The sequence below is a fragment of the Echeneis naucrates genome, chromosome 13, assembly GCF_900963305.1.
Source record: "Echeneis naucrates chromosome 13, fEcheNa1.1, whole genome shotgun sequence".
Lineage (NCBI taxonomy): Eukaryota > Metazoa > Chordata > Actinopteri > Carangiformes > Echeneidae > Echeneis > Echeneis naucrates.
Window position 1 is genome coordinate 14,257,555 of NC_042523.1, and position 21,153 is coordinate 14,278,707.

At 39.8% G+C, this 21,153-nt stretch overlaps 1 protein-coding gene across 2 annotated transcripts in view; it reads left to right on the forward strand.

Annotated features, from left to right (window-relative positions):
• cbl (Cbl proto-oncogene, E3 ubiquitin protein ligase) overlaps window positions 1-15,951 on the forward strand; it is a 29,416-nt gene extending 13,465 nt beyond the window's left edge. Inside the window, exons 3-16 of one of the 2 annotated variants that reach the window (XM_029517433.1) lie at window positions 3,385-3,531; window positions 4,442-4,598; window positions 6,303-6,424; window positions 7,528-7,665; window positions 8,448-8,535; window positions 9,440-9,571; window positions 10,086-10,304; window positions 11,605-11,736; window positions 12,114-12,533; window positions 12,846-12,934; window positions 13,128-13,331; window positions 13,436-13,524; window positions 14,000-14,236; window positions 15,656-15,951. In XM_029517433.1, the coding sequence (XP_029373293.1) occupies window positions 3,385-3,531; window positions 4,442-4,598; window positions 6,303-6,424; window positions 7,528-7,665; window positions 8,448-8,535; window positions 9,440-9,571; window positions 10,086-10,304; window positions 11,605-11,736; window positions 12,114-12,533; window positions 12,846-12,934; window positions 13,128-13,331; window positions 13,436-13,524; window positions 14,000-14,236; window positions 15,656-15,951 (2,470 nt within the window). The remainder of the gene's footprint in view (window positions 1-3,384; window positions 3,532-4,441; window positions 4,599-6,302; window positions 6,425-7,527; window positions 7,666-8,447; window positions 8,536-9,439; window positions 9,572-10,085; window positions 10,305-11,604; window positions 11,737-12,113; window positions 12,534-12,845; window positions 12,935-13,127; window positions 13,332-13,435; window positions 13,525-13,999; window positions 14,237-15,655) is intronic. The other variant, XM_029517434.1, reaches the window with a different exon arrangement.
• The last annotated feature ends 5,202 nt before the right edge of the window (window positions 15,952-21,153 follow it).

The window sequence follows — 21,153 nt, forward strand, 5'->3', positions numbered from 1 at the left end:
TTTTCTGGTCTAGTGTAATTATCATCAAGGTACTGATCCAGTTTTAATTTATATTAAATTCTGAAAATAATTGTTGCTCAGCTGGGTTAATGTCTGATCTGAATCTTCCTTTGAGCATTGAGCAGAAAAGTAAATACAGCTGCATGATGATACTGCAGCTACTTGTGATGCGGCCAGTCCAAGCTCTGATTCTATAAAGCTGACCCTTGCTGGCTGTGCTGTGGTCTATTAGCACAGTGCGGTGCTGGCTAGCTGGGCTACTTTATCACAGCCTGCAGGAAACAGGAAGGGAGCAGCCAGCTGCAGGGTCATAGGTCAATCTATAGCATGAGGGGGATGGTGGACAAAAAAAACAGTGTTCACCAAAAAAAAAAAAAAGGCTTTTTGCTCTGGTGTTAGTTATGAATGGTAAATATGAAGTAAAAGAAAACACTGTAGACGTATCGCAATCCAGAGCAGGTCACCAAACTGCTCTGTGTATGTGATCCCCCACTTGTCAAGCTGGGTTTAGAAGCTTAACTGGCAGTAACAGTTGTAGGGGTACGCCATTGTAGCACTGGCTGCTGCTCATGACAAACACATTTTCTCTCTCTCCCTCTCTCTCTCTCACTCACTCACTCTTGCATGCCCAGCACAGAGCTGGTATTGTAGGATGAAGAGGGACAAAGACACAGTGAGATGGGCCGAAGCTAAGGCAGATATCTTCTTGTTCTACCTGTGAGATTAGAATTGAATCTGATTCTTAGAGTTTCATAATTATGAAAAGTATGTGTTCCGTAATGCCATCTCTGCCATAGAAACAAAACCACACAATGGAGTCTCAGTCACTGGACAAATCTTGTGCCAGAGACAGCTGTACCACCCTGTGAGCCTGATGCCAGTCAGATTAGTGTTCACTTACACAACTATTCTCTCTGCTTCTGATCCACAAATTCACACACCATGTATCTTTGCAGTTACAAAGCACATCAAGTGTATTTTGACTTAGATTCTTTTTTTTTTTTTTTTTTTTTTTTTTGGAGGGGTTTTGGGGGTGTTGAACATCTGCCTCTGTTTCTTCAAAAGCTCTTAATGTGTTTTTGTGTACGTACAGTACCTTAGCAGTTATTGGCACAGTGTTATCTGGGTCTTAACCCAGACCACAGTCTGCCCATGGACCATGGAAATGAATGTTTTGAGACTCATTTCACACATGAATGTGAGAAATGGTACTGTCTTCATGTGATTACAATGTAGATGAAAGTAGAGGGGGACTGTTGTTACTGCACAGGATATAGAAAGATTGACAGACAAATGAAAGAGGCTTTAGTGCTCAGTAGGCCAGGAGGTTCATGAAACAGGAGAAATGCAGGAGAACCTCCTGCTGAGATGAAAAAGTACAGAAATGTCATGTCGAACTGGTCTGCTTTTTCCTTGAATGACACTGGAAAGGATTCTCAATTATGGCTACAGGAGCTCTTTAGGGAGTAATTCTCACTTTCCATGTTGCATATTTGATGAGGACAGCCGTGACATCAAAGACAGTCGATGCATCTGGCCTCATGTTTTTCTGTACACTTAAAGTGGGCAGTGTAGTTGAAGATTAGATGTCCAGCTGTTACAGAGTTCACTGTTGGAACGTAATTTCATGTTGGGAGAGTAAATATCAGGCTTTATCGCAGTTTGTGATCATTACACTTTCTTTCCGATGTTGCTTTGAGGCAAACTATCATACTAACAAACACTGGTCTATTTTGGCTGGTTCTCAATGTACACTAATCTTATTCATCTATGTTCAGTCACTGTCCCTTCTCATTCACTCTTTCCACTCCTCCATCTCTCCACTCATAGGGTGCATAGTGTTGTGTGGGGCAGCTGCAGTGTAGCCACGCTTTCATTGCTGTCTCTCTTGTGCATGTCAATTCACCCTGCCCAACAGCCAAGCACAATCTCGCTCTGTGCTGCCTCATAAATCATGGTTCTTTCAGTACAATACTTTTAATGCTGTGATGGGTTGTGGGGAATGGTCACATTGTGAAAAATTCTCTCATTTTCTTGTCTCCTTTTTCGTGTCGTCTCCTCAAACCTTTGTCTTTAATTATTTTACACTTCTCATCTTTATTGTGTCAACTCACCTACTATTCAGCCCTGGACCACCCTTTGCAACTAGAACATTTAAACTGTACTTTACATACATACAACCTTTACATCTTGGACGCAGATTGTGTGTGTGTGTGTGTGTGTGTGTGTGTGTGTGTGTGTGTGTGTGTGTGTGTGTGTGTGTGTGTGTGTGTGCGCTTGAACACAGCTATGTTTTCTCAGTAGTGGACCTTTGGCTATTTCTGTATTGTGGAAGCAGCTAAGAAAAATTTTCAGTGGAAGAGAACTCCAAGCAGAAAGCCAGCCTCGATTAAAGCATCTTAATTTCCACCTGCAATCATGATCTGTTCACTTGTATCTTTTTTTTTTTTTTTTTTCCTTGTGAGAGTATCCAGTCTACATTCAAGTCCAGTGTTTTTTACAAGGTAAAGCCTTGTGTTTGTGTTACAGAAGTAAATTTAAGGGTTTAAAGCCCCTGAGTTTGCTTTGTGAAAAACAAGTAAAAAGCAATCGACTATTATAAGAGATGTCACATTTTTTTCTGGTATCCATATTACAATATAAAACTGAATCAATTGCACGGTGAAAATGCGCCACAATAAGTTTACACTGAGCACTGATGAGTCTCAATTTGGGGCCATAACAGTTTACTGTTATCTGCAGTCATTGTAGATAGATATATCATATCCCCCCCACTAGTAAACAAAAAACATTAGTCAACTATTCAGACTGCAACAGCTGAGTGGTTAGGGTACATACCACGTGTCCAAATGCTCGAAGCAGAGCAGTCTGTCGCAATTCCTGACAGGCCTGACTCTTTAGTGTATGTCAATCCCTTCTCTGTCCTATGTGTCCTAACTCTTTATAACTGTATCTGTATAACAGCTGCACAAATTAACCAAATAAAAAGTTCAGTGCTGCTTTTGCTTTTTCCTTAGATTAGATATGCTTTTCAATTAGAAAACATTCTCTTTTAATGTGACCAGTGTTAGAGGGGGCCTCTTTTCCTTTTTCTTTTTTTTTTTTCCTTTAAAAAAAACAAGAAAAAACTAAAACCTTGTACATAAATCTCTAGCAAGCAAAAACTTTACAGATCTCAGTGGATATCATTAGCTTTTATACTGATAAACTATTTTTAAATATGAGGACCAGAATTGAAATACACTCATTAATAATAAAAAAAAGTATAACAAGTCTTGATGTGTAATGCTTAAAAATTACTAGTGTTGATTGTGCCAATGATCAGGCTTTAATCACAGTGCTAAAAGGTGCAATCTCACATGCTTTTTTTCTGGACTTACACAGGCGGAACCTCACCAAACTGTCGTTGATCTTCAGCCACATGCTAGCTGAGCTCAAGGCCATCTTCCCCAATGGTCTGTTTCAGGGTGACAACTTCCGTATCACAAAGGCAGATGCTGCAGAGTTCTGGAGACGCGCCTTCGGGGACAAGTGAGTCCAATTATATAATAGTTTTTTATGAAGTATTCTTTTTCCAGTGGTTCAACAGTGGCATCCTGGAGCTGTATGTTGTGCCTGACAGGATTTTCCCAAGTGTTTTTTTTTATTTTCCACAATAATTGAACTAACCACTTAATTAGAAGTTACTTCACCAAGAGAATGTACAAGTGGCATCTGAGAGAAAGATTGTCAGCCTGCTTGCTCTCATTTCAGATTAATGACAGACATAAAAATGTTTAAATTGGCCAGAAGAAAGGTCTAATAACTAAATAATGGAGGTCTTTGATGTGTGAATATGTGAACCCATGAACTATACCAATAAACACAGACAAGTCTGTTTGTAACGGGGGGTGGACTACAGGGCCATTTTAAATGCTGGGTTTTCCCAACACTACATAATGGTGCACTTATTTCCCTATTTATCAGATAACTCTGAGTTTTATATATCTTGCTTCTATAACAGGAACTGAACAAAGAAGGTACCCATCATATGGTAGAGCAATGCTCTGTAACAAGCTAATATTTGCTTGAGTCGGCTGAAATTTATCTGCTTGCTCCTTTCTTGAACAAACTAATCACATCAGTTTTCATGACTGATAATACTCAAAATATTTTCTCAAGCAAGTCCACAACACATCTGTTTATCTGCTCACAAAAGGCCATTTCCTATTTAGCTTGTATTAATACCAAGAACTTAACTGGAAATGTAGTTCTTATCGGTATTTAGAAGAGTTGTTATACTGTATGCTGACTTGAGTGTGCTTTATGAACACAAGGTTATTGCAACAGGCAGTCCCCACACCTTGGTGTATCTATGGGTTTCCACAAGGCAGAGTGCAGGCAGTCTAGACTCAGCACTAATTATTTGTGATGTCTTGTTTATTTTGCTTTGTTTTAACAGGACCATAGTGCCTTGGAAGGTGTTCCGTCAGTCTCTTCATGAGTTTCATGCTATCAGCTCTGGACTGGAGGCCATGGCCCTCAAGTCCACCATAGACCTCACCTGCAACGACTATATCTCTGTCTTTGAGTTTGACATCTTCACCAGGTTATTTCAGGTACACATACACACACTGTACCTCTCTGTGTCCTTTCATTTCCTTTGAGTTAATGAGACAAGAAATGTTTCAAGGAAGAGAGTGACAACCTGTTACCCTTTGTGAAGGAAACCAATTTCATTTGAGCAGCATTTAATGAACCTAAGCTAATCTGCCACATCTTGTTTGACTGTCTTACAACCTTTTATCAGGATGCCTGCAGACATTCAGACAGGACTGAAGTTAAACCTTCCTCTGTGCTGTTCACGCATGCCGATAGTAATGTTTGGCATTAATTTTGTCATTTTTAAGGGTGGCTTTACAAGTCCATATTATGTCAGTTTTCTGCCAGAATCAGAGATCAATCGTGATTTTTATATGCTGTTTTAGGGTTGGACTGTCTTAGTGCTGGATGAATAATAAACAGCAAGGATGAAAATGTTTGGGCTAATTCCCTAGAGAGGAATCTAACTAATCAAGCATTTACCTTGACACTTTGAGTAATTTTACTTTGCCAAACTTACAGCACACTGCTCATCCGCTCAGTTGTTGCAGAGAAAATAAATAAATGCAGCCTGTTATTTATATTTTTCAATCCTCTGTAGATTAATGCAGCAGGAAATAGACATTTAATTTTCTTTAATTGACCTAGAATGAACTGGCAGGAGAAATTACGGAGAATAATGTGGGGAAAAAGAGAGGATATAGGAAGGGAAAGGCAGAGGGCAGGCTTATCAGGTGTCATTGTAAGTGTTTATCTACAGCATGTAATGAACACAGTTCCAAATTAAATTTGTTGTTTTATTTAATCTCATATCTAAGCCTAATCACTGTTTTAATTAGCATTACCCAAAATTTATTGCATCATATTTCACCGTTGTGTGCTGTTTCTTGTCTGACATTAGCCCTGCCTAATTGCGACACCAACAGACTAAACAGACAAATGAAAACTAAAAAGATTACAGACATTTCCTATGACACTCCCCTCATACAGAAGTGAAGTCCTACTCTAAATGTCCTCAAACTCAGAAGAGGAAGTGAGTCTGTGGCCATTTAAAGCTCTTCCCTTGTTATGCAGTAGATTGGAGGTCATAAAGCTGTGTTTTTATTTCATTACAAGGATTCAAATTTGTTAATTCAAGCAGTTACTTGGCTGTCAAATGTGGTTGCAGTCATAACCAATATATCAAAGTTTGCTACCTCACATCAGTTAAATGTAAAGTAGATCTAGGTAGGTATCTAAAAAGTTAAGAGCTACTAATAAATAAATGTACACTTACTGAATATAACATTACTGAATACTTTAACATTTAAGGTTTATTAATGTAGTAAGGTAGTAATGGCATTACACACAATGGGACAAAAGAGGTGAGATAAAAAAGATCTTACTTTGAGTCAGGCAGAGGAAACATTTTTGATTGTCACTTCCTGTGTGTTACAAAGAGTGTTTAAAAAAAAAAAAGGGGAGGGGGGGGGGGCTGCAGCTCCGGATGGTAACAAAGCATTCATGGTGTTTTAATTGTTGCAAATTAAGTTTCAAAGTCTGTTTCCCATCACTTGACCCAGAATGAAATGGAGTTTTCACTCTGATGTTCAGTGCACTTTTATTTTAGTTTCAACCATGATGCATTTCTTCATCACTTTACTCGCACTGTTATTTCTGCGTCGGGTTACTCAAACATCAGATGAATCACTCTTGTCTCTCTCTCTCTTTCGTATGAGAAGCCATGGTCGTCCCTTCTGCGGAACTGGAACAGCTTAGCAGTTACTCACCCAGGCTACATGGCCTTTCTCACCTACGATGAGGTCAAAGCACGGCTGCAGAAGTTCATTCACAAGCCTGGCAGGTGAGTAATACAGAAACACATGTTAACGTATGCACACAAAGGTTAACGATGAAGTAAATGACGCTGCTGAACTCAAAATGTAATCCCATTTATGCTTCTTGGAGTGCTTTCAGTGATACAGGCATAACTACACATTTACATAGTACTTTTCTGAATTGGCTCTACCCAACTCACAGACATTAGTTGCTATTGGACAGTGTGAGCCACGCACTTTCATTTCCATTGTCAAATATTAATGAAATGCATCATGTCAACACATTGATGCTTTGTGTTCCCACAAAAAAAGTATGGTTGTGGATTTACTATAGCTCTCAATGCCTATTTTCATTCCTGCTCAGGAGATAATATACTTGTATGTGAATGTGTGTTTGAGTGTGTATTTTTGTTTTATAAGTGACTAGTATGTTCAGTCCAAATGTATGTGTCTGATTTTCAATGTAGATTTTCATTGATTGGCATCAATACAAATTCAGTGCTAATTTCCTACTTCAGTTTTGCTGCTGCTCTGTGTGTCTGAGTGTGTTTGTGAGGACTTATGTAAAGACCCAAGGCAGTGGGGCGCTGGCTAGCATCAATGATCTGATTGTACACTGAAAGCTGATGTCACTGTTTAAACGAGGCCAGTTTTCGGCCATGTTGGCATCTGAGCATTTATCTGCCTATTGTATATCACCGCTTACTGTCACGATAAATCTGTTTGTATTATGAGAACAGTACTCATTTCATGTCAAAATAAAACATCAAGGCCATCACCAAGACTCCCTTTTTCTGCTTGTCCAGTATAGCCCAACGCAGTTCTGTCCTGTCAGGAAATCCTAATACATACATTTTTGTCATCTCCTAATCAATTAATGTGCTGCTCTTGTTTTTTCTGGCCTACCCTTACCAGTACTCTTCTGCCAAGTAATTTCCTGATACAAATTTGTCAACATAGTAGGAATCACCCACAAAATGTTAAATTCTGCTTTCTTTGCCTCCAACAACTAATAAAGGAGCATCTGACCATGCCGTAGCATCAGCAATGTGCAACACACAATGCATTTGGCTGATCATGGCAAAGTGACACAACTTTGATATATCTTATCTAACGTCTCTCTCCACAGTTACATCTTCCGTTTGAGTTGCACAAGGCTGGGTCAGTGGGCAATTGGTTATGTGACAGCAGACGGAAACATACTCCAGACCATTCCCCACAATAAACCCCTCTTCCAGGCCCTCATAGATGGCTTCAGGGAAGGATTGTAAGTCCACTGGCATTTTGTTTGGCACATCTCTCTCTGTCTTTTTTTTTTTTTTTTTTTTTTTTTTGGGCGAGGTTAGATCTACACTCCTGATCTGCCATTTTTGGCTTGATCTTGGTCCTCCTTCAGCGCAGTTTTGAATAATGATTAAAAAGTGAAGCTTCCTATCATATATGACTCTTTTCCTATAATTTCTCTTTCTCTTTCCTACCCACAAAGCATGCATCACTGCATCCTATGTGGCTCTATTTTGCATCCCACTTCTGAATTTGCCTTCAGCTTCAAACCAGTCCAGCAATATCATATTGCTTGCGTCCATCATTCCAGTGTTATCATAACCAGAATAGAACTGCTGGTTTCTAAGTGCAGCTCAGTCAGTGGTTTAGCTGCCTGGCTTGAAACTCATCTTTTTATGCCAGCATTGATTACTTTGTTTAATGAAAGCTGCGGTTGGCTTGCCCCAACCTGTAATCAAGTGCTTATTTAAACTGGGAAAGCTTATAGAATATATCGCCTGCATCTAAAAAAAATATGAAATGATAATTACACCATCTGACCCATTTGAGAATTTACATGCATAAAATTGCTGGTGACATTCAAATAAGTCGCTAGATTGAGTGAATGGTTCGAACAGATGTTTTAATTTCCACAAGCTGTTGGGTATACATGCATTATAATCATACTAACTAATCATGATGATCACTTTACAAGGAAAAAGAATACCTCAAGGGGAACCTCTGTGTAAACCCTCTCATGTACTTCATGTGCTTCTGCTTCTCCAGCTATCTATTCCCAGATGGCAGGACCCAAAACCCTGACCTGACAGGACTGTGTGAGCCTTCACCTCAAGACCACATCAAAGTCACACAGGTCAGAGCAACAAGCTTGTCTACATTCTATTAGTGTTTTGCATTTTATTGTAAAGGTTAAATGTTTATAGTTTCTTTAGTGGAAAGGAAATTATCAACCAAAACAAGAAGTTAAAGACGTCATAACTCAACCCACAGGAACTGAGTTGCTCAAGTTTACGTAGCTGTGTAATGAATATATTTAATGTCTTGTAATGTCTGACATAAAAGCAACACCACAGCTAGTAAAGTATATCATTAAATCAGAAAAGGTGACAGCGGACAGGAATTTGCAGTATGAACGTTTCATGCATGCACCGCTATATTTAATCTAACAGGATGTTTTTGCTGTATTGAGTCATCTTCTTGTAAGACTCTGTCACTTAACTCCATGTTACCCAAGGACATGACATTGAAATGCAACATCTTAACTTCATCTACCACAGTCGTTTTTGTCAGTTTAAAATTTCTCCTTTTGTTTTCGAATTCCGTTGTTGCTCTGAACATTGTGTTCAATATGTTAAATGCAAGATGCCTAGCTGTGAATTGGAATATATTGTAATGTAATTGTAATATCCACTCTGAGAAGAGATGCAAACCAAACAAGAAATCGACTGAGAAGAGCAGAGTCTGGTAAGATAGATAGATAGATATTATTTATCCCATATATATATATATATATATATATATATATATATATATATATATATATATATATATATAGATTTCTATTTATCCCATATATCCCACAATCCAACCGCACACATAAAGATGTTTATGAACAAGCTCATTTTGCTTGAGTATAGGACTGAAAACATGCCCCTGCATTTTAACTTTGTTCCAGGTCGTTAAAAGCCTTTTAAAAATGACCTTTCGAATGAACTTTCACATTCACATTCATAGTTTTCTCATTTTGTCCCCTTCAGGAGCAATATGAGCTGTACTGTGAGATGGGCTCCACTTTCCAGCTGTGTAAGATCTGTGCTGAGAATGACAAGGACGTGAAGATTGAGCCTTGTGGTCATCTCATGTGCACCTCCTGTCTCACTGCCTGGCAGGTACAAGAATGGGTGGATGGGAAAGAGTTCTGTGTGTTGGATGCTCCAAGTTAAACGTCATAACTCATTACTGTTGAGGGAAGAAAACACTGCTGTACTGCTCTTCTTTACAGACATAATGGGGGTAAAAACACATATCCTCCTTTAATTGCTAACCATCAAGTTTTAAAAGGGTCTCGAATGACCACTTGTGATGGTACCTCACTTTCCCGGAATAAATGCGAGCAGGTTTTTTTAACCAATCTGACAGATAGGTTCATTGTCAATCTGACCCAGAATTGTTAGCAAATGTGCTTTTCTGCACTGAAAGGTTTCATTCATTGAAAATAGCAAAATATTTTCAGTTTATTGTAAATCTTCAACACTCATTATCTGGTTTCAGAGAATCAATCACAAATATGCTCTCAATTCATCCTTGATGTGTTCACACCTGTCCACTTGTGATCACAACACCTGAGACCATTGTGAATACCTGAGCCTCTCTGTGCTGTGTGTGTCTCTGCCTGTTTTACAGGAGTCAGAAGGTCAGGGAACGGGATGTCCCTTCTGTCGCTGTGAAATCAAGGGTACAGAGCCCATTGTTGTAGATCCTTTTGACCCCAAGGACAACAGTGGGGGCTCCTGTAAGGGCACATTTGGGGCTGAAGGTGCTCCATCGCCCAGCTATGATGATGACGAGGATGACAGACTTGAAGACCCCCACCTCATGATGAGCAAACTCGCCTGTGCAAAGGTAAGATTGTTGAAGTATCTTCACCTATTTGGACAAAACCTGTCCCTTATTGCTCAGAGATTCCAGGGATGACATTGGGTGTCTTGTCTTGGTCTTTCTTTCTGATAAAACAAGTTGGATTGATACTCCAGGGGCACCTCATGATTTCTGCTCTTCTCTTCTCTGTTTTTCTGAGACACCCATGTCTGTACAGATGAAACACTCCTGGCTTCGCCCTTTTAACTTTAGTGTGCTTCAAACTCAGCTCATATTTAAAGTCTTTCATCTTTATCTTGCATGGTGCCAAGGTAGCAGCTTCTTTGTACCTCTTATTATTTCATATTTAGGGCATTCTCCTATCCTACATTTTTCATGTGCCTCAAAAAAGCTCTGTGTGTAGTGGTGAATACCTCAGATGGCACAAACTTTGAAGTTTCTCTGCCTTTGATTTCTGTCCTGACCTATATCCCATCAATGTCCATTTCTTTAAATGTACACTGACATATTTAGTTGTACTTAATAAATATTCTGTTTTGAGCCCTGTTGGTTTAAAGAATTTCAATAAAAAACTAAATGTGTTTTATATTTCAAGTTGAATTGAGCAGTACCACAGGGTGCAGAAAAATGTAAAGGCCAATTTTTTAATCACGGTAAAATGTCACAACATTTAGACAAATTCCATTTTAGATGGAGTTTGTCATGCTACAGATACTCCATCCTGTAAATTTTTTTCTGACATAGATGCTTATTTAGTTCAGATGCCTGCAAAAACCACATAATTTCATGAAAATTTGAATTTATGATGTAGCATTCCCCTTGAATTTTTGACTTTTTGCACAAATGAAAGCGATTTAATGCAATCCAATTTGCAAATGTTGATAATTTTGCTAATGCTGGATTTAATTTAAAACTGAAAGACAAGATTTATAAAGACCACATCTATTGTATTATATATATTTAACTTGTTTTTTTAACTTAATTAAGAATAGTGAGAATATAACAGCAATGGCACACAGCGTAAAATATTTTTGCATGATATGATAGCCCTGTAATCCTGCTCCACATAGAGGGAAATCAGACTATTCAAAGAGTAATATGATGAACTGTCGTATTCCTTTTAATCGATACCCAACACAGCTAAGTTTACATTTAAAAAAAAAAAAACAAACAATGCAGATCGGTAATATCAGCAGCAGTTTGGATTGGAAGCAGCATTCATCATGTGTATCATGTACAGAGGACAAGCTGATTGTGTAAAAATGTTTCCTATATAGCAGAATTTGATAATATGTTGTTCACTGCTCATGTAATCGTGATCCAGGTGGAACGCCCCCCATCACCCATGTCTATGGCTCCTCAGTCCTCTCTTCCCCCTGTGCCACCCAGACTAGACCTGCTACCACACAGACCTCCAAATCCCCCTGGTGCATCCAGCCCTGGGGTCACCACAAAGGTAAATGAAGATACGCAATAATTTTAACATCTTCTTTAGAATACAGAGGACATTACAGTGCGGGTTCACAGTCGTGGTTTCGTGCGTCATGGCCTGCTTGTATATGGGAAATGGTACTGCCATAGAAGAATTACTCGACTTGGGTGATCTTTAACGTTGTCTTGCTTTGAAAGCTGAAGTTGTCTCTAGATGAGAAACATTTGACCTCTGTGTTTTTCATCTAGGTGATCTATATTGTTGATTACGATGATGAATGCATACAGCATGGCCTTGTAGCTCAATGGATTGTTCTCCACAGCACAAAGTTTTCTTGGATTTCACGTCAATATTATATGTGGTCTAAAGGGGCTGGGTCCATTTTTGTTTCTCCCTTGTAGGTAGCATCTCACCACAAAGATAAGCCTCTGCCCCTCCCCCCAGTACTGAGGGATCTTCCCCCTCCACCTCCTCCAGATCGGCCCCACACAGCTGGGACAGCCCCCGATGGACGTTTGCAGAGGCGGCCTTTACCCTGCACTCCTGGGGAGCCCCCTCGAGATAAGCTGCCTCCCACACCTCCGAACCGGCCCCTGACTGACTGGAACTCTAGGCCTGTCCCCAAGGCCCCCACCTCCTCTTCATCATCCTCTTCTTCATCGTCCTCATCCTCCCAAGTGTGTAGTCTGGGAGGGGACCTTAGAGCAGGTGTCAGGGAACTTTCCAACCGACACTCCCTCCCTTTGGCACTGCCCTCTGCTCTGGACACCCGCTCAGACTCACAGAAGAACAACAGCTCACTCAGTCTGGATCACCAGCTGGTCAGAGGAACCACAAAACACTACACACTAAACTCAAATTTGTAGTTGCAGTCACAAGTGGAAAGTATTGAAGATAGTAGTAATAGTCCCAGAAAACCAGTACAATTTAATGTTATTTGGATGTGCGTGACAGTCTGCACTTATTCACTTTCTTGCTGACAGTCAGGTGGAGAAAAACTCATGTTTTCAATTTTCACATTACAGTGGTGTCTTAATGTTTTAGCACAAAACCAAACACACATACTTCTCAAAATGTATTAATTGATTAAGTATTAGTTGTTCTTTTTTTTTTTTTTTTTTTTCCCCCCCCAGAATTTTGCTGCACTAGCTGGCCAAGATTATGATAACCCCAAAGTCAAGTCTTCAGCCTCAGCCAATGCCATCTATTCAATGGCAAGCAGGTACCTTCTACTGGCACTGTCTTGACAGACAGTGATTTAGCTGACTTCCAGTCAATACATGTTAAAGACATTTTATGAAAAGCATTTTTATTCCATATAAGAAGCACAATACTTTCATAAAATTCAACCCTTGGTATTTTGGTGTAGATTCATTCAGTTTGAACATAAAACTTTTTGGGTTGTTTGTTTTCAGGCCATCTCAGTCCATGAGGGCAGCTGCAGGAGAGGAGGCACGAGACAGTGAGGAGGAGTCAGAGTACATGATCCCCTCCTCGCGTCCTGCCCTGCCCCCCATCATGGCAGCACCTTTAGGGGAGACACCACCAGTCCCAAGGCCACCACAACCTCAGCCTCCAGCACTCCAGACACAAAGCCAAGCCTCCACACACAACTCAAGGTAACCGCACTGTATCCACTAATTTACTTCCTTGGAGATAGTGACATACTTAACTATGCTTGTTTTTTGTTTTTGTTTGGAATAATGTCATTGTTTTGTTGTAGGCTGGCACTTGGTGACTTGGAGGATGGACCTCAAATGTATGAAGCTATGTATAACGTCCAGGCCAGGTCGCAACAAGCCAGAGATTCAGGTAGTTTGATTCACTTGCTAAAATTAGTTAAGTGAGCCTCTTCAAGGTTGGCAGAATATTTCGCTTTCATGTTCCAGTTTTAAGTCATACCTTTTTGCAGATGTTTCAGTATACCAAATTTTTTTCAGAGCAAAGTGTTTATTTTGCTATCAATGCCATACTGTTAACTGCTTATGGAACAAAACTGACTCTAACTTCAAATTAAATATTAATGAGTTAAAAACAAAACAAAACAAAAAAAAACATCTGTAAACAAAGTAAATTTATTGTGTTGGCATGAATGCGAGTCATATGAGCTATCTTGCTTGCTTTTAGGGGACATAAAGATCTCTGCATGTGGACAGCAGCAGATATATGCTATGCATAAGCATATAACTTGAACATTGGGTTTAACTTCTCGTAGTCACTTTCTATCAGACATGTCATTTCATGGCTGTCACATGTCATGTTAACAAAAAGCTTCCCCTCCCTGCAGACTATTCCGAGTTGCCCCCCCTGGCAATGGCTAATGGTCCACGAGACAACACAGCTGAGGACAGAGAAGAAGAAGAAAACGGCTATGACTTCCCAAAACCCAGGCTGCCAATGCCCCTCGCTAGACGGACACTCTCAGAACTCAGGGGGTCATCTTCCTCTTCCTCCTCCTCATCATCATCCTCCATGGCTGCTTTCAGCCGCCTTTCCTTAGATTCAGATGCTGGAGCTTCAGCATGTAAGTAGAGTATTTGAGGTGTCTCTATGATAGATTTACAGCCTACACAATCATTTTATTTCATTTATACATTTACAACTAAATTGCAGTTAACATAGTTTTAATCTAATTGTAGTGATACTCTCATATGATGACGTAATTAACATGTGTCTTGTAACGAATAAGACGCTTGTTCCCATCGTTTCTGACCCACAGCATCCAATTTCACAGCTTTCTTTGTCAGTGATTTCTGCTCCAATTTGGAATGTGCCAGGTAAAGTTTATGTTCCAGCTAATGTTATGTCTTGCTATCAGAAATGAAAACTTGCACTACCTCACTAGTTAGTGCACCTTTACTTAAATATAATATATACATTATTTGTAATTCTGAGGACTTGACATTTAAAAGTTTAAAATTTTACATCAATGTGGGCTTGCCAAGAATAGAAAGTTATACTTGGATGTAAAAAATGTATAGCAGCAGCTGCTTCAGGTCCTTCAGTGCCAAAATTTCTGATGAATCAATATATTCATGTAGCTAACTGGTATGGACTCAGACATACAGATTTTCAGGAAGCTCTCTGAAGTTAATGCTGTGCTTTACTTTGGACTTTGATAAGCGTCACATTAATCAATTGTTGGATGTCATTTACTCGAGTGCGTGCCATCACATTGTGCAAAGAAAGATAAAGACAAGTAATTACAGAAAGCTGTTCACTTAAACCAGTGACCTTTAAACCAAGAGAAAAAGTAAGTGGTGCTTCCAGGATGTTGGACAAACCTGATGGTGAAATAACCATCTGCATGTCATTCTGAGTACTGCTATGTCCTCCATCACTCTCATCAAGGAGGTGCAGAGGTTTTACTAATGCAGCATTAGTGGCCTTAGCAGACCTCCACTCTGGGGAGGAAATGTAAAGCAGGTGCAGGTGGAGCCATGCAGAGCTGGAGCAGAGCAAGGTTTCGAGCCAGCATGGGAGTGTTTCAGAGCATTTTGTTTGCAGTTGCTGACAAGGTCAACTGAAGAGTGATAGTTTGTGGTTGATGGTTTTAATATAAAGCCTATCTGCAGTGAAGTCTACACTACAAAAAAAAATGTGAGTATTGTGTGTATTTTTTTAAATGTTCAGGATAATCTCTTGTTGACATGTAACCACGGAGGATTATCTCTGTATGTCTGAGTGTTTCACCAAAGTTTTGAATCTTTTTTATTTTGGGACTAATTAAGTTTTCCAGCAGACATAATTTGATTTGTTGAGTGCTTGTTAAAGTCAGCCACGTCAGCGTTCATTAAAAAAACATCCATCTTACCTCTCTGAGAGTCCACCTTATTCTCAATGACACATGTTGAATTTCTATTGTTTGAGGTGTATTAGTGGTAGAAAGGTTGAGACTTTGTGTCCTTAAAGCCGTAGGCGCTCACTCTCCCTATTTCTTCAGCATTCTCAGAGCCAGCAGAAGCACCAGAGAGACCTCCAAAGCCCTTGCCCAGACGAATCAACTCGGAGCGGCGACCCAGTCCTGTCCCCCCCATCCCTGCTCTACCCAGTAGTGGAGCAGTGGGAGGAGAAGCCAACCCTCTAATCAGTAGTGAGATAGAGCACCTTATGAGTCAGGGATACTCTTACCAGGACATTCAGAAAGCACTGATGATTGCACAGAACAATATCGAAATGGCCAAGAATATCCTACGTGAGTTTGTCTCCATTCCCTCCACTGCTCATATTCTTACATAGCACAGTCCTTGTGCCTCTTTCTTGTGTTTGCTCTCTCGCCCTAGCTTGGCACAGCCTGGTTAGGTTAAGGTTGGCACTGACCAGCCCAAAGCCCAAAGCCCATTGCCTGCAGCACTACCTCTGGTGCTGGCTGATGCCCTACGCCCCTGTGAATTCCAACTGGCTGTTATTCTAGCAAGCTCACAGCATCTCTGGGACTATGTGCCCTGCACTCCATGCGCTTTCAACAGTGTCTGGCCTTCTTAAAACTGTTAAGGGGCTCTTCGCTTTCAACAACTTCTCTGTGGGACTGAATTGAGCACACGTAGAGCAATGACGGGACGCCGCGTGATGCAAGATTTTCATTGGAATCCTGGGAAGAGAGATTCTTATCTTTGTCGAAGCCTCTTGCTGAAAAAATGTAACCGACACCTCACAAATAAAACTAAAATTGTATGTCTATATGAAAATTTAATATATGAGTAAATATATATTAAATGTGTGTAATATATACAGTACGTGCATATACAGTATGTGAAAATGATTTCAGCTTTGAGGGTCGCTGTTGGTACAAGCGATATGGGTAGACAGGGACCAGATACAAGGCGGGTCTTCCTCACAAAGATGTTGGTCAGCAGCAGCAGCAGCTTAGAAAACATGCAGCACAGCCTTTCCGTGATGAATTCAGTCTGTTATGGCCTTTTATTAATAACGTTGCTTTGGTACTTTTTGTTTTTTAGGAAGACTTTCTTGTTTTGTCGTGTTGTTTTTCTTTAAAGTAGCATGACAATGGTTCAGGTCTAGACTGTTTTCTGGCAGTGTGTGTGTGTAAAATGTGTATGTGAGCATGCCTGTGTGTGTATGTCTGCCAGATCAATGCCTCATGGCCTGCTCTCAAATGAACCCCTTCTCCTGTACAACATGAATGTGGAATTACAGTCAGTATACTCAGACTTGTGTTCTGTAAACGTACTACTGCTCTAACTCATGGCAGGGCCTAGTGTAGCTGTAGAGTCTGGCAGTGCGGTTATTAGAGTACGCACTAATGTCAACAACCCTCCAGTACCAGTCAGACTAGTGTTGTGGGATGTGTGGCGTCTGAAACTTTTTCGTCTAACTGCATTGGCTGGCTGATTCAGGTTCTTGCCTCCAGCTGAGTCCAGTGTTATGAGACAAACAAATAAAATGTTATTGAGTTACTTTGGTAATATATTATTGTAATATCATCATAAATATTGTTATTATTAATTCAGAAGTGCTTCACTGCTGCTACTATTGTTAGTGCTAAACAATTAAGCCTTAAATGTACATTTGTGAATATTGTGTTTAACCGTCATCCTGTTTCTTTAAAGTGACAGTATCACCCGTTTCTCCAGTCTATAATGTAGCATACTTGAAAATACAAATGGCTTGTGAGATTGCAGCCCTCTCAAGCTGTCAACTCTTCAGTGTTTTAAAATCTTTTAATTTTTTGTTGGATTTTTTGACTTTTGTTGGGGTTTTTTTAAAGTAGACTCTGTATAGCAACTGTTTGTTACAAAACAAACAAGATGCTTTGGGTATGGAAACCAGCCATTTTATAATAGATTAAGGCTCCTGTTTCACATTGGTTTCATTTCTCCATGGAGTTCGCACCACCGAAAGGACAAGGCTTTTTAGGCTCATGGGTTTGCTGGCCCACCCCCCAAGTCTACATTGAAATCAGTATTTGGGCCAACTGTAAGAACTAACTCAGGAATAATGTTTATCTGAACACAAAGCGTTCAACCTGGCTGTCCAAAAATAAATAAGTAAACAGGAAACTCATTGGCATCGACAGCAGCTGACCTTTCAGCTGTCTGTTTATCCAGGTGACATGTAGCTTAATATATCCGCTTAATGAAGTCACACAAGTAGCCTATTACTTTTTCTGTCTTGTTATATCTTGCACATTTTTCTTTTGATTTCGAATATTCAAATGACTACAGACAGCAGCTTCATTTCTAGGTACTATAAATGAATAAGAGATGAATGCAAGGAGCTTTTAGGTACATTGACTTACACCTCTCCTAGCATATGAAGAATGTTGTTTATTTTTTGGGTTGAGGGAGTAAATTACATGTCAATAGATATTAGGCCTGAGGTTATTCTGGGTATTGATGTGTATTGACTGGAACCACACTGTGGCTATTTTGTAGGAGTTCTCCAGTTGTTTCTGTTCCTAGTTGCCTTGACAAACTTCTTGAATGATGGGTAATGGATGGGGAGATCCCCACACCACATTACTGTACCAATGTTTTCTCGATATTTTGGATGACAGCATTTTTGTGTATTATTTACCTTCTTATTTTTTCTTGTTTTTGTGCAGTATACCAATTTATGCTTTGATACTGTCACTCTAAAGAAAAACTGTATAGTTAGTGATATGAAAAGGAAAAAAAGGCTGCTTTTTTTCCTTTTGCATTCCTGTACATGTATTTTGTTCCAAAGGTTTTGTTTACTTTCGTGAATAATTCTGTGAGCAGTGCCATATGTTTAAAGATCGTCACCATGTTTAGAAAAAGGCTGTGTTTTTCAAGAGGTTGTAGGTATTGATCTCCGAAGGCAAAATTGTGCAGTATTGCGACTCTGTCCTCTCTGAATTATCAGCCACATCAGGCCTCATATAAGAGAACAAGCACTGGTTTATGTCCCAGATCTGTTCTCAGCCTCAGCGATGCTTGATGTGTACCAGCCCCGTTGAATGGAGTCTCTCTGCTGAGGTACTTCAACTTTCTGCCACAAGAGGGAGCTGTCGTTCCATGTAGCTGTGTTGCTTCTCATCAGTAAAAGGCATTCATTAACTTTTTTGATGGTTTTTAAAGCTCATATCACTTTGGAAGTATGCACAGTGCTGTTAATAAAATGATAAGCAAAAGACACCCAACCCTCTTCTCTACAGGTTCATTCAGAATGTTTGTCTTTTAGACTTCACTGGGAAAACTATCCAAAATAAAAAGTCAACTTCTTTTGCATAGAGTAAGATGTGGAGTCAAAAGACATGTATTCTGAACTTCTGTGTAGTGCTTTCAGAAACATCTTCAAGATTTTAAGGTTAACAGCTGCTCAGTGATGCGGCCAGGCTCACTGCGGTTTTCATGCTTTTTGAATATGCACCTTCACCCTGGTTGATCAGACTGTTACTAAGCCCATCTTGATGCCATCTCAGCTGTGTCTGAGGTGGTAGAAATGTCTCTCCAGGATGTACGCTCTATGAAGCCACGGCACCAAACTTCCACTGCTGGCCAGCACATGGCTTTCCAACTTCTTTCCTGGCAGGTGTTCCTGAGCTCTTCATACTTTCTTCTTTTTCATTCTTAGGTTTCCTCGATCTGTTCCTCTTACAACACGGTGAGCTCAAGCAGGATCCTGAGAACCTGATGAGAGCAGCAGCAGCTCAGAATTTACAGTATTCAAACATGCCAGTGCCCCGTAGGATGGGTGGAGACAGAAAGATTTTCCCTCCAGCACTTAGTAAGAATATCATCCTGGTCTTAAGGTTATCGGCATCGTTCACAGTTCTTCCAGAGGTGTTGTTTCTTTAGGGCCATAACTTCTGGTCTGATTTGAGTTTTGGATTGTTGTGGTTCTTCTGGCTGCTTGCCTATCTTCTTTGCCATGTTCGATCATCATCTCCACACCCTTGTCAAATCTTCACTGTTCTGTTGTCTGGTTGGCCTTCAGCCATTTGACATGCACAGTCTGCAACACCTGGAGGCTCTGGGTGTGGGGTTCTTTCTGACCCTGATCCTCCTTTCACCAGATTGAGAATCTGTCCACCGTGGTGCTCTCTGCTGCTTTTTACATCTGTGCCTTGAATGGTGTATTTTCAGGCCTTTCTGGCTCTTACAGATTTTGCCATAGATGAATTCTCATCGTTATTCAGTTTCACAGAGTTATCATTAAATCCATCCTTGAAAGCTCTTCCACCTCTCAGGCTTCCCTATGGGGTTTTCCTTCAGTATTTAGATCCATACCTTCCTGCTGCATGTGGGCTTACTAACCCACCATGCCCCAGTTGCTACCTAAACTCTCTTTCCAGTGGTCTCTGCTCAACAACAGGGTTTCCTGGGCACTCAATTGATCTATAATTAATCTTATTGATACCTTTCCTGCTTCAACAAGTCAAAATATTCTATGATCAGAGTCTGCTGGAGTGAAGCAGACGAGAAAATACATCCATCTTTATTGGTTTGGTAAAGGATAGTTTAAAGAAAAGCTACATCAGATTTTACTGACTACTAGATCAAATCTTCATCATACCTGAGCCATTTTTTTTATTTTTTGTGTAACTTAATTAAACAAATGATAATATGCTCATCTCTGCCTGTAACATAGTTAGGGCCTCAGCAATTCCTCTACAGCCCAGTGAGTCACGCATTTTCTGAAAAGTTTAAATGAATTATAGGAAAAAATAGTTGTTTCCTTACAATACCTGCTTCAGTTAACCCTAAAAGAAGTCATGCATTACTCTTAATGTTGGAAACTTAAAGTGTAGTGTATTTTTGTGTGCATGCCTTTAAACAATTTCACTTTGCACCTATCTAGCTGCCCTGTGGCAGTCACACTACATTAACAATTACCCTTTTTTTCCATTAAGTCGTTTACTACACAGACTTCTTGTGAATCTGACTTACTTAAACAGACACCTTGTTTTCTTTTCAGTCAATTTTTATTTGGTATAATTTGCAAAAACAATGAATTTTGTTGATAAATTCTTTTGAAGCCCATCACTGACATCAATTTTGCATTTTACAACTCCAAGACATTTAAAAGGGATTTTAGAAATTTCAAACATCCAAAACAATTTAACAGGGTTATTAGGAAGAGCACCAACAGAAAACAGAGGATAGGAAGTGAGCTGAGTATGGCAGCTGCTTAGATCATTTGGATTTATCAAACTGCTTTTGCATAGGTGGAGACGCAATCATTCCCCCCTCTGAAGTAGTCATGTAGAGATGTGTCATAAAATTACATTAAATGATCAGTGTGTGCGTTTAAAGCATCACATCTGAGGGCAGTTCTGTGTTTGTGTCTCTCTCTGATGCAAAATATTATTTCAAGTGTCGGTCACTACTGGATTAATTTATTAGCTCATTAGAGATGTTTCTTTTCCTTAAAGGAAGTAAACTTCATGCTGTGAGCCATATTTTAAAAAGGATTAATGGTCTGTTCTACGTTCACCCTTCCTCCAAAAAAAAAAAA